The 14,820-nt window shown below is 35.7% G+C and overlaps 1 protein-coding gene across 1 annotated transcript in view; it reads right to left on the reverse strand.

Annotated features, from left to right (window-relative positions):
- The window catches only part of PCDH15 (protocadherin related 15), a 2,141,593-nt gene that overhangs the window by 105,063 nt on the left and 2,021,710 nt on the right, over positions 1–14,820 (reverse strand). Inside the window, exon 29 of the mRNA XM_043982395.1 lies at positions 13,458–13,598. Coding sequence (XP_043838330.1) covers positions 13,458–13,598 — 141 coding nt within the window. The remainder of the gene's footprint in view (positions 1–13,457; positions 13,599–14,820) is intronic.

A 14,820-nucleotide genomic window follows, 5' to 3' on the forward strand; every position in this document is an offset into this window, starting at 1 on the left:
TGCTAAATGCCAGGCACCTATGATAGAAAGAAAAAAAAATACAACAGCCCATTCCTCCATGGAGTTTACTTTCTAATGGAAGAGACAACATATATAAATTAGAACTAAAAAATGTAGAGTAGATAGAAGAAAACTTTAGAAAGGTTAACACTGGAAGAGAGGAGACCAGGAGCAACTTCTTGGAAGAGATGATGCTGGAGTAAGTCTTAGAGGAAGTCAAGATGGGAATGGAGGGAGGAAGAGAGGTTGGAACACAAAGTTTTTTTTTTTTTTAATTATGTTAAAATTTGTTTTTACATATATTTTGGAAAATATAATTCTATTAAAAAATAATACTAAGAGTCAGAAATTGGGATGGAATGCATTCTGGGTACTGGGATCAGCCAGTGCAAAGGCATGGAGGTAGGAGTTGTAACATTGTGTGAGAGGAAGTAGGCAAGTGTGACTGGAGACTAAATGAAAGGCAGTAGAATGTAAGGTTGGAAAAGTATTGAAGGGTGGCCAGGTTGTGAAGAGCTTAATACACTGATTTTGCTTTTTTTTTTTCCTTTGCATAGATAGGTTAAGTATTTGGTAGTAACTGGTGAATGTTTGAGGTCTAAAAGATACCAATAAAACAAAATAAAATACAGGTAAATAAAGTTTTTGTAGCTCAAACGTTGTTTGCTGAAAAGACTCTCCTAAAAGAAATTATAGTTAAGCACTAACCTTCTTCCCAGAGAACATTGTGTTCTTATTCCCATGGTTACATATGTGTCAAAATTAGAAACTAAATAAATGAGAACTCATTCTAAACCAGGAAAGGACTATTAGAAAATTAATGAATTAACCTCTGTTTCCCTAGCAAATAAATTCAGCTAGTTATTTGTTTGGCTAATGGACTATGCCTTGATTCCAAAGTATTCATTGTCATTAATAAATCATAGCGCATTTGGAATACCAAAGTCTTATGTTTCACATCAGGAATCAAAGAGTAATGAACATTTTCACATTAAAAGCAACCAATACATTTTGCAACCAAGTTTTATGTTTTACACTTATGTTCTATATGAAAGGATTATTCATGAATTTTACTAATTGTTCTTCCCTACTATGAATAGAGTTGTTCCCTCTTTTGCCTCAATGTCAATGTGGATTTAAAAAAAAATATTCAAAATACTACTTTCATCTCAAAGACAAATGTATTTTCATCTTCAATAAGTGATGAAACATATATGTAGCAAATGGTCTATGTTCCAAGCACCCATGTTCAAATCCTAGGCCTTCTACTTATTACTTCGGTAAGAGTGGGTTGGGCTGGTGACTATACTTTTCTGGGCTTCATGTTCCTCATCTGTAAAAAAAAATGGTGTGGGATGGATGTTCTCTAAGGTCACTTCTGACTAAATCTGTGCTTCTATGTAACAATTATTTTATTCAAGGAAACTAAATATCAATGTTGCAATCCTTAGAAATTTTGTACTCCTGTGAACTTTTGATGTGTTCCCTTAGTATCAAATAATGTAAATAAGTATATGTATGTTGAAGATTGAATCTTTCTGCAAGTCCTCCTTCTTTCTCTTTTTTCCATTATCCCCATTCTATAAAAATAGATTTTTTTCCCTTATAAGTGTTGCTATCACTTTAAATCTCTCTGAGGTCATTTTTTGATGTTGTATTGGTCTTCCATTAAATCTGTTCATCTAGGGAGTACTGCCACTTACTCCATTATTATATTCCTTTGATGCCTCATTGGGTCACAGAAGTGATGGTAGATTTCAGAAGGATACAGAAATTAAGGGGAAATCTACACTATCCAATGCAGATTGATGTCAGGAGAGCAAAGAAAAAAATGTACATGGTGATTACAGTAATGGAAATGGAAAGAATCACAAACAAAAACTCCCAAAATAAATATAAAAATGATCAAGATATAACATAATTACAATGAAGGGATATGTGTTTTTTTATTTTTTTTCAGTAATTGATCTTTTTAAAAAGATATTCTTTGTTATATAGGGTTACTTTCTGGGAGAAGAAAGGGAAGGATTCTGGGGGGTGACTATTTTGATGTAAGAAACAGGTGACATCAATAAAAACTTATTTTACAAAGGACATGGACAACAAGCCTTCCTACATAATACCAACCTGGAAAATCTTCAGGTTAAGTCCAAAGATAGATCATATGTCCATTGTTCTAGGATAAACCTTGATAGGTTCACAAGGCTTATCATTGGGATGGCCACCAGGTGATTAATCTTTAACCATTGTGACCCTCTATTATCAACTACTAAGTTTTTAGATAGTTTTGCAATAGGCAATAATTGGTGAAAGGAATATCCAAATTGATAACATCATGGATCCTTAAAGAACTGAGGTATCATTCCATATTTATTATAATGGCTTGACCTATAGAATGCAATGTGCATGCCTTTGTTTAATTATTTTGTTCCTCTTAAAATTTCTATATAGTTGTGTTTATAAATGCATTCTCTGTAGGTGAGTATTTGATCTATTTTATTATGAATATTATTATGAATGAAATTCTCTTTCCATTAATTTCTATGTACTATTTATTATATATAGAATTGCTGACTTTTTAAGGGTCATTATTCAATATGTTTAAAGAGCTTAAAACTTTGCTAAGCCTTCTGGGATATCCTATAAGGCAGGGGGAGAAGGAATAAACATTTATATAGAATCTATTATGTACCAGACACTGTGACAATTGCTTTATGACTATTATTTCATACTGTTTTCTTATTAAAGCCATTTATATGGGTTATTTTTAATTGTTGTTTAATCTCTTAGGTTTCTGAATATGACATGTTATCAATCAATCAAAAATCATTTATTAAACACCTGTAATGTTCTAGGCACTCCGCATAGTGGTAGAGATTCAAGTACAAAGAATAAAACAATCCCTAGTTAGATTTAATGGGGTAGATAATAGATAACTCTCTTAGAATGTATATAATAAATATACAGTAAATACATACAAAAGTATTTAAATATAAGGTCCTTTGAGAAGGAGGACACTAGAACTGGGAGAATAAGGTAAAGCAGAGGACACCAGCATATGAAGAATCGGGTGAAGCTTTCTGCAGTACGCACAGGTGTAATAAAGATAATGAAGTTTGAGTTTTGTTTTAACAGAAGGGAAAAAGTCAGGAGGGAGTGAAATTCTATGCATCTGAACATGTCATGTGTAAGTAGAGATGTTTTAATCCATTCTTGGCCAAAAATCATTCAATAACATTCTTTCCCCTCGCCTTATTCCCATAGCTCTCATAAGCTATATCAAACAGAAATAAATTGTAGGAAGAGACAGTTCTTATTACAGAATCATGGACTCTAAGAGTCAAAAGTACCTTAAGATATCATGGGGTTAAACCTATATCTTGGTAGGGTTGCCCTTGTAGTATGATAAAAATATACCAAATAATCCTGGTTGGGATCCACATCCATAGGCCACATTTTAAAGTCTAAAAGGTCTACTAGAGAAGCTCATTTCCCCAACCCACAAAATCAAGGAACTCATCCTCCAGACTTAATTGTTCCAAGGTTTAAGGCTTGATATCCTGATGTAACATTGCAGACACCAAAGATATAAACAACCCAGCCTATTAGTGGTCAGGGTTACATAAGCTTGACCCTTGTTTTGACCATCAATATCCCTTTCAACTGGACCACCATGGTAAATGTAGAATTAAGGAGAACTGAGTCAAACTGAACCAATGCTGTAGCTTTTCTGAGTATCTTTCCCATGCTATTTATGAACGGACAATATTGGGTAAATGATTATGTGGTCCATGAGTAATATAATCAGGATGACTTGAGTCTGAATCCTGACTCAAATATTTACTAGTTGCATAACCCTGGAGAAGTCACACAGTATCTTTTGGCCTCAGTTTCCTCGTGTATAAATTGTGAATTATAAGAGTGTCTACCTCACAGGATTGTTGTGAGAATTGACTGAGATAATACATGTAAAGTGATTTTCAAACATGAAAATGATATATAAATATAAGTTATAATAATTATTGTTGTAATTCAAAGCCTGAACCATCAGACTCATCTGAGTAAGGCCCGATAGAACATCCCTGTATATCTCAAAAAAAAAAAACATATCCTATTCAGACTCTAGAGGCTTGAAGACATCCAGTAAAGGGGACTACTTCTTGAGATGTTTGCATGTTGTTGCCCTTATTATAATGTGAGTTCCTTGAAGAATTCCCTATTACTTTAGACAGTTCTAACTGTAAGCGAACATTTATTTATTTTTAGAAAACATTTGTTTGTAATGAGCTGAAACCTATTTTGTAACATCCACCTTCCCTCCATTGCTCACCATGGCCAAGGAAAACTATTTTAATCATTATTCGACATGATAAACCTTCAAACAATTGAAAATATTTGGCATGGCTCCCACTATACTTCCTTTACTCCAGGCTAGAAATTGAAATCTCATTAACTGATCCCACTCTACCATCCTCTTTGGTCTTACATTTCTGATTATGGGACAATAAGATTTCAGACATGGAAAGTTTCTCAGGAACAGATCTCTAAGTACCCTCCCCAACACCATGTTAATTTATATGGGAAAGTGTGATGGGGTTTGGTATATTCCCAGATTACCTAAAAACTAGTCATCAAGTGGGAGACAGGGGAACTCTCAGATGTGTGAAAATCTGCATTGACCTACCATGTGATTTGGAACAGCCCTTTCTATTGACTTGAAAAACCAGAAATGTCTGTATTTTTAAAAGTACTTTGAGCAAATCTTGCTTCTTTCATTATATTTAGGCATGAAGGACTCATTCACTCTTTCTGGGTGACACAACATAATGAGGGGAGGGGCTTAAAGGTCACCTCCTTTACCTTAAGTCCTATGTTCCTGAGAAATAAAATGGGATTTTGGTCTTGTTAATTTGTCCTATTTAGTTCTAGGTACAGGAAAATGAGTTCATGATCTATTAAATTCATCTATGAGTATTGTACAGACCAAGCTTCCATATTGAATGTTGTATCTGCTCATTATACAAACTCTGAAAAGCAAAGGTCTTGACATTAAATTCATGGAACTCAATACTAATGCTATATAGGAATTTAATTAAGCTATGCACATAAAATTGTTACCATCTTCAGAGACTAAATGGTTTAGGAGAGGATAACACCTCTGAAATATTAGAGAAAATATTCATATGTTTGTTCTTGATATAATTTTGAAGTAAATATTTCTTTTTAAAAGCTAATCCAATGCTAAGAGGCTAAGTGGAACTGGAGTTCTAGTCATTGTCCCCTCAAAAGTTGAGGAGTACCGGTGATGGGTGCTTGAGATAATGGAAAGAGAATAGTCTTGAAATACCCCAAAAATCTTATATGTGTGTATCTCTATAAATGTAACAACCCCATTCTTGTTACCCAAGGCATCATCTAGACCATATAATAAGGAAGAACCCATTGACTTGCCAATGAAGCCCATTGCAGTGTGGGATAACTCTAATGTTATCAAGTTCTGTCCCTCTTTTGCTTTCATTTATTGCTTTTGGTTTTGTCCTTTGAATCTGAATTGAACTAGTCAATTCCCTTATCCACATGACAATCCTAAAACTACTCAAAGACAGCTCTGAAGTACTGCTTAAGGTTTCTCTTCTCCAGGCTAAATACATCCATTTTGTTCAATTGATTCTAGGCTCTATGATTTAAAATTATTTAATAGCACATTAATGAAAACAGTACATTGTCATATTTCATATTTAATAAATCCCATTAATATTTGATAATCTTATAAGAGTCACTTTAATAGCTTTGTAAATTTGTACTGCATTACAAATTATTAGATTTCCTTTGATAGTCCATGTGCTTGGTAGTCCTCATCAAATATCTCTATTATCTTGAGCAAAATTTATAAATTTGTGTAGTGCTGTCCAGTGTACTAAGTACTCTATTAGTTATTGCCAGCAAAGAACCTTAGTTGAAATGAATCCTGGAACTGAGCAGAATAAAGGTGTTGAAGCCTAATTAGTACTTTCTTATGAAAAGGTACATATAGCCAGATATTTAGTAGAGAAAATTAAATGTTGTTTTTAATATTCCTTCTCCAGAATTTTGCTTAATAATTTTGTCACAATGCCTATTAATTATATTAGCACAATGCTTTTGTTTTCTTAAATCTTTTCCAGGTTTGAGGACATGTCATATTTGACTCATGGTAGGTAATGAGATACGACACTATGGTTGCTTTGGAAAATAGTTTTTGTAGTAGTGGGATGATTCAGTTTGAATATGTGAAAAGATATAATTGTGAATTCATTTGGTCTTAATAGTTTTTTGATCATGAATCTCATTGAATGGTATGCTGAATACTTCTGAAAGTAGTTTATTTTGGTTATCTAGTTTCAATATGTTTTGTCAAGTTATGTATTTTTATATATTTTGAATGTATAGTAAATTTAATAATTTCCTTTTATTGACATTTAAATCAGTGTAACCATCTGATAGCTTTTAAAATATAATTTTGAATTCTTGAGATTTCTCTTTTATTATTTTTGATGTTGGTAATTTTATATTTCTCTTCTTTTGAAATATGTTTACTAATTATCAATTTCATTGATATTTTGAAAAATATTTGCCTTACATGTCATTTAAATTATTCCTTTATTCTATGTCATATTCATATCTTCTTTTACTTGAATTCCACCCTTATTTCTAGTTACTTTTGATGTATTTGTTTGTTCATTTTCTAGTTTATTTAACTGCAAATTGAACTCATTAATTTTCTCCTTTTCTTTCTTGCTACCCTAAATGTTTAGGGATAAACATTTGCCTCTGAGTATTGCTTTGGTTATATACCATAAATGTTCACATTCTGTATTTATGTTTTAATCATTTTCCTTATAATTTATTAATTTTTATATTTTGTTCTTTAACTCAAGCAGGACTTAAGTAATTTTTAATATTTACATGGGACTATATATTTTGATAACATTTTCATTTTTATAATTATTTGCAATACGTTATGACACATTATAACATTTTAAGCTTGTTCTGAATTTGTATTTTTAATCTCAAACACCTTTTCAAATATGTGGCAGAACAAAAGCATGGGCTCTCTCTTTTTCATAGCCATGCTTGCTCTCTACATCTATGAAATTTACTTTCTCCAGCACCCTATTAAATATCTAACTTCTTTCTTCCTTGTCTTTCTGTTTGATTGATCATATTCCATTAGGAGAGTGTTGAAATTTTGTGCTGTTATTTATTTTCTAATTCTTTTTGCAAATAAGTTAATTTTTTCCTATATACACTTACTTGCTGTATTTAGGTGAGGATTTTATATTGACACTCTCTTATTAATAGTATTTGGGATGAACAGCTCCTTTCTTACTGGCCTGTGAATCCACTTGCAGAGTCCAAATCCTGAGCTAACTCCATTAACAGTCTATTTGATAGGCACTTATTACTATTTTGACTTTTCAGTTTCTACTTGTTTCTTTTCTCTATGAATTGGATTCCATTATTCATTCTAACCATCTCTCCATTCAGTAAATATGTATTGAGCTACTTTCTGACCAAAGAAAAGACAGATATGCACAATTGTTGATGCTTCCTCTACTACTCTACCCCTATTCTCACCTTTTTTTCTCCTTGTCAACAAACATTTATTTTATTTTTTTCCAGTTACACGTAAGTGTAGTTTTAAACATTCATTTTCATAAGATTTAGAGTTCCAAATTTTTCTCCCTCCCTCCCTTTCCTCCCCCCTCCACAAGACAGCAACCTGGTTATATATGTACAATCCAAAAACGCTCTTTTTATCAGTTCTTTCTATGGGGGTGGATAGTGAGCTTCATCATTAGTCCCTTGGGATTGTCTTGGATCATTACATTGCTGAGAGTAGTTAAGTCATTCACGATTGCTCATTGAACAATACTGCTATCACTAGGTACAATGTCCTCCTAGCTCAGCTCACTTCACTATACGTCAGTTCATGAGTCTTTGCAGGTTTTTATGGGATCTTCCTGTTTGTCATTTCCTATAGCACAATACTATTCCACCACAATCATATACCACAGCTTCTTTCATCATTCCTCAATTGATGGATATTCCCTTGATTCTCAATTCTTAGCCACCACAAAGAGTAGCTATAAATATTTTTTTGTACAATTTTACCCCTTTTTCTCTTTTTCATGATTACTATTGTTTTTGTTATTTAGTGAGGCAATTGGGGTTAAGTGACTTGCCCAGGGTCACACAGCTAGTAAGTGTTAAGTGTCTGAGGCCGGATTTGAACTCAGGTACTCCTGAATCCAGGGCCAGTGCTCTATCTACTGCGCCACCTAGCTGCCCCCATGATTACTATTGTTAACTGTTTCCCTTCTATCCTATTCCCTTCCCCATGATATTTATTCTATTATCCTTCTTCTTTCATCCTATCCTTCTTCAAAAGGGATTTGCTTCTGTCTGTCCCTTCCCCTAATATGTCTTTCCTTCTTTTGCCCCTCTCTCTTTATCCCCCTCCCTTCCTATCTCCTTGCAGGATTAGAGAGATTACTCCACCCAATTGAGTATGTATGTTATTCCTTCAATTCTGATGAGATTGAGGTCTTTGAGCCAATTCTGATGAGTCTTAGGCTCATTTACTGCTCAGATTAAATAGATTAATCAACCCAGTTGGACCCACTTTTTTTTTAAGATACCCTGGATAAAGTCAGTTAGGGAATATTTGTTTGATAAAATACTAAGGTGTCATCAGATTGAAGGCTTATTTGTATATATCTACCCTGTGGGAACTAGTTGAAAGTCTAGGCAATGGTGTAAATACTATTCAATCCAGTTCCTGAGGGGAAACATAGGAGAACCTTGTGGTCCCATGTATTAATGTTATTCATTTCCAGCTCTTTATTGATGAGCCATCCCAGGTACCCAGATATTAGAACATCAGGGGGTGGGAGGAAGCATGGGCTTCTCCCAGGATCTGACAAAAACTGAGCTTATGACTGATGAGTCTGCTGGTTGACACCTATCCTTATATATTCTTGTAAACAATCTCACTCCAACTTATACCTTTCTCTTTGTGTTATCACTTCCTATCTCTCTTCAAATCTGAGAGCTGGTAGGTTTGCCCATATGACTAATTCAGTAGATTTTGGTATGGGAAAATGTCCTTGCCTATCTCCCTAATGCTATGTAATTTGAATGGGATGCCATTGCTCATCTGGCACATAGAATCCTATCAAAGCCCAACAAAAGAGGTGTTTTTTTTTTTCCCCAACCCTGTCAGTGGTCAGTGCAAGTTAAATCCTCTGAAAGTACGTAGTGTTTAGCTTTCTATTTGTACTGTATATTTTTTTTGTGTGTAATCTATATGCTAGTTCTTCTCAGCACAATGTAAGAGAAGGGGCTGCTTTGTTGTAGTCCTCCCCCCCCCCCAAATAGCACCTAGTATGGTGCCTGCTACACAGTAGCTACTGAAAAAAATGCTTGTTGATTGACTGGTAGATCATTTCTTTCAACAAACATTCAGCTCTTGGAATCTGTGCAGTAAATCAGCTTGGAACTCAAGGCCATTTACTCTTTGGATATAACCTATCACCCTAACCTTATCTCATACAAGTTTCTTCTCTTTCTCTTTGCCACAGATAGCCTAGGGGAATGTGGGCTTCCCTTCACAGGTGCTTTGGCTCCCGTATTTGTTGTGTCTAGGATAATGGCCCTCACCCATCTCAGCCTTTTCAAATCCTACCCATTTTCAAATCTCTGTTGATAACACTGTTTTCCCAATGCTTTCCTTGATTACCTGAGAGAGAATCTTTTTTCTCCTTCTCCCTCAAACCTTTAGCATTTTTCGTCCCTCTTTTTTATGCGTTTACATTTTTTGAGTGATACCATCTTGAAAACCTGTTCTAACTACTGTCTACTCCGCTGTGTAAGGCTGGGATTAATATATAACTATTTTAATATACCTATATACCCGTGGTTGTATAAAAATTTCTCTGGTGGAAAGGGGTCACAAGTGGAAAAAGTTAAAAATGCCCTTCTCTATAATACTCAAGTTCTATAGTGCACTTAAACACACTATATAAATTCGCTATGTATACATATGTATATATATATATATTTGATATATGTTTACATGTATATATTTGTCTAGAAAACCCCCAATGAAGAGTTAGATACAACTTGACAACCAGTATTTACATAAGTGCTTTACATTTGTTTTTTTTTTCTTTCTTTTTTTTTTTTTTTAGTGAGGCAATTGGGGTTAAGTGACTTGCCCAGGGTCACACAGCTAGTAAGTGTTAAGTGTCTGAGGCCGGATTTGAACTCAGGTCCTCCTGACTCCAGGGCCGGTGCTCTATCCACTGTGCCATATAGCTGCCCCTACATTTGTTTTTAAGGAAAGCTAAGTGGCTCATGGATAGAACACCTGACCTGGAATCAGTAAGATCTGACTTCAAATCCAGCCTCATATACTTACAAGGTGTATGACCCTGAACAAGTCACTTAACAGTTTGTCTCATTTTCCTCATTTATAAAATGAGCCAGGGAAGAAAATGGCAAACCAATCCAGCATCTCTGTTTAGAAAATCCCAAATAGGTTCAAGAAGTGTCAGGCAAAACTGAAACAACCTAACAACAAACAAACAACAACAACAACAACAAAAATACCAACAAGAGATTGAAATAACATTGATTAGGTAGGGGCTTTGTCCTGGATTAGGATATGAGGACAAAGGCAGAAGGAAGTCTCTTCTTTCCTCCATCCCTTTCCTGCTGACTACTCATGGCCTTTCCTGCTTCCTTGTAACCATCATACTCTGCAGCCATACACTTTACCACAGGACTGGGCCATCTTTGACCTGATGCCAGGTTGAATGATCAATTCCTGGGAGCATCAGGAGAGGAGTTGAGAAATAGAGAGTGGGGGGCAGCTAGGTGGCACAGTGGATAGAGCACTAGCCCTGGAGTCAGGAGGACCTAAGTTCAAATCTGGCCTAAGATACTTGACACTTACTAGCTGTGTGACCCTGGACAAGTCACTTAACCCTCATTGCCCTGCAAAAAAAGGATGAACACATATAACACATTTTGTAAATCTTAAAATATTATGTAAATGCTAGCTATTGCTATTATCAATAATTATTATGCTATTTACCCTCTCTAGTCTTGTTTCCTAATATATAATGTGTAGCAGCTAGACTAGATGACGTGTAAGGTTCCTTTTAAAGCTAAGTCCATAATCCTGTGATTACCCAGAATACTTCTAACTACACGGGCATTTTCAAATGCTTCCGCTGTCATCATGATATAAGAACATATCGTCCTTTGAAGTTCCCCCAATCATGTTTGGATCCTTGTTAACATCTCTTGACCTTCAGTTCACCCTCATTCCTCTCCAGTGTTTAGTGCTTGATTCACAGTTGTCTTCTCTACTTCAAGGCTGACCCCACTAAAGCTTCCCAACTCACATCCCCTTCGATTCCAGGTTACCACAACTATACACAGAACCAGAGGCATAGAACTAACAGAGACCTGAAGAGTCATTTAGTCCAAGCCATAAGATGGGGAAAAACAAACAAACAAAACAACAATATTACAACATGCCTGAGGAGTGGTGATCTAACTTTTGTTTAAGGACCTTCAGCATGAGCACAGGAGTTCATTCAATTAGCAACAGTTAATGAGGACCTAACAAATCCCAAGATGTGTGCTATTTCTTATGTCCTTCTTTGCAATCAAAGTTGTTTTGTGTTCTGGAAGACTTAGAAGTAGTAGTAGTAGCAATAGCAGGAGCAGTAGGAGGGTAGTAGTGTTATTACTAAAAGTCATCATAATAGTACTTGTAGTAATATTAGTCATTTGTAGTAGTAGTTGTGGTAGTAGTGGTCATAGTAGTAGCCATAGTAAAAGTAGGAATAATGCTACTACTAGTAGTGGTAGTAGTAATAGTAGTCATAATAATAGGAGTAGTGATACTAGTAGTAGTTGTAGTAGTCATAGTGGCTGTAGTGGTAGTAGTGGTAGAAGTAATTGTATTAATATTATGTGGTAAAAAATTTTAACAGTCGGTTAGTGATAATGGAGAGACGCCAGTTTTTTTTTGAAGGACCACCCTTTCGGGGAGGAGACCAACGGCTTGAGCTACGCACGCCAGTCGGCCTGCTAGCACTCCACTTTCAGGGTGCAAGCTTAAAAGGCTAGGAGAGAACGGAAGTGGGAGCTTTTTCCTGCTCTGCTGGTCTCCTGACTGTGCTGCACAGACAGACGCTGACTGGAGTTCGACTCGGCCCGGCTCGCAGTTAGCAGCAGCATGCGCTTGACTCAGTCTCTCTCTCTCCCCAAAGGTGGCCCTGGGATTTTGGTGAGTTTTATACAGAATATAGACTAAGCTTAGACTTAAGATGATTTGTATTGTATTTCTACTTTCCTATCCCTCTAATCAACATCACCTGGTAACTACCATACAATAAAAGCTCTAACTAGAAAACCAGAAGCTTCTTCCATTTACTAGTCTGGGAGATAAATTAAGGGAAAGGTTAAAGAGGGGAGATTTATGATCTAATATCCAATTTTAGATCTCACAATTAGTAATATGTAGTAGTAGTTATAGTGGTAATAATTGCTACTACTACTTCTACCACTACTACCACTATAATTAGTATGACTACTACTAGAATTATTACTACTACTATAACTACTACAACAATAACTACTAGCAGTAGTAGCACTACTACTACTACTTCTTCTACAAGTACTATAACTAGTATGACTTCTACTCTAAGATTTTAAGAAGCTAGAGCAAATATGATTGAAAAGAGGTTCAGATCCATAAAATCGCATACTTCCATTTATCCACTACTAACATTTATATAGTACTTTGAAGTATGAAAATGTTCTACCAGTATCTTATTTGATCTTCATGAGAACTTTGGTAGCTAGGTGCTATTATTATCCCCATTTAACAGATGAGAAAACTGAGGCAAAAAGATGTTAAGTGTCTTAGGCTGGATTTGAACTTGGGTCTTCTTGACTCTAGGCCCAGTCATCCATTGGGCCACCTACTCATAGCTCTGGTCAGGAAACATGGATTTGTTTCCTGCCTTGGCACTTACTATCTTTGTGTCAATGAGTGTCAGTTAACCTGTCATAGCCTCAGTACCCAAATCAAGAACACGGTGGTCATCATGCTTACCCCCTTCACATGATGAAGGCCTGAGTGTGAGTCATTATGTATGAAGGACATCTCATCTCACTTATGGATTAGATGATTAGAATCATTTTACCTGGGAGCTGCAGACTCAGAAATAGTTGTCTTCTACCAGCATTTCCACTGGGAGTAATCAACATATATTCCAGATTTCCCCAGTTACCAAGTTAAAGTAGCTATTTTTCTCTAACTTACTCTATTCATATTTAAGAATTGAAATGGACTTTATTATGTAAGTATTAGAGAAGAAACAAGCGTGACTTACTTTTAGAGGGGACTCGCAGATTGGCCAGAACTACTTCCAAGGAATCGGCCTGCACTCGGAGCACGTAGCTGGTCTTTGTTTCATAGTCAAGAGGTGACTTGACGTAGATCACACCTGTGACGTTATTAATCCCAAAGTGATCTGGAATATAAAGCAGAATGTCTAGGTCTCGACCTCAAACAAAGGTAGGATTCTTCACCGGTTATGATGTGATTTTGACATTATTTCTTTATTTTGCTGATAGCTGACAAATTAGGGACTCCAGGGGTTTAAATTTCACCTCCATCATTTATTGCCTCATGACTGTGGGCATGCTACATAGCCTATAGAGACTTCAGTTTCCTTAAGAATAAAACATATGAACTAAATGAGTCTGTTCCAGTACAAAATCTATGATTTGGCATAAAACTGATACTTCACTCCTAGATAATCAGCAAGCTGTTTAATAGGAGAAAAACTAAGGAGTAGGAAGAATGGACATACTGATTGGTCTTTGGAACTCAGGTTCTGACTCTTAAGATAAATCAGTATCACAACCTCCACAAAGGTAACTCCTACCTCTAAAACCTTCCTCCCTGTACATCCTTACTCTGTGATTTCTCTTCCATAGCCCAGAAAATCCTTCCACCCATGGATTTCTCACACTGGAAGTACCCCATGGCCTCTCTCTGATAGGCTGATTTCTTCCAAACGCTCAGTTTTATAGATGATACCAAAGCCAAACAAAACATTGGCTTTTCTCTTGGTTTTCCTCTTGACTCTCCACATTTTTCTATTCTTCCCCTGCAACAGGTGCTTTCATCACTTTCTTCTTCCCCCTTCTCCCTTTAATCTTTTTTATTCAGATGAATTGTCATCCCCCATAAAATATAGATCATTGAGAATAAGGACTGTATTTATTTCTGTTTATATTTCTATTTTCAGTGCCAAATAGTGTCTGGAACATAATAAGTAATTAATAAATGTTTGGGGCAGCTAGGTGGTGCAGTGAATAAAGCACTGGCCTTGGATTCAGGAGGACCTGAGTTCAAATCCAGCCTCAGACACTTGAAACTTAACTAGCTGTGTGACCCTGGGCAAGTCACTTAATCCTCATTGCCTGAAAAAACAAACAAACAAACAACAAAACAAAATAAATGTTTGTTGACTGACTGACTGACCTGGCCTTGCACCATGCAGTTGCATAGAGAAAGTGCTCAATAAAAGTTTCAAGAATGCACAAACTAAATACATCTTTATGGAAGGGTGTGAACAACAACAGAACAATTTCTTTATGAGGAGTATGAAAGGCCATAGGCCATAGAGGATAGAAGCATAGCTTTGGAATCAGATAGAGCTCAGTTCAAATCCTTTATCACCCACA

This window comes from Dromiciops gliroides, chromosome 2 (assembly GCF_019393635.1).
Source record: "Dromiciops gliroides isolate mDroGli1 chromosome 2, mDroGli1.pri, whole genome shotgun sequence".
Classification (NCBI taxonomy): Eukaryota; Metazoa; Chordata; class Mammalia; order Microbiotheria; family Microbiotheriidae; genus Dromiciops; species Dromiciops gliroides.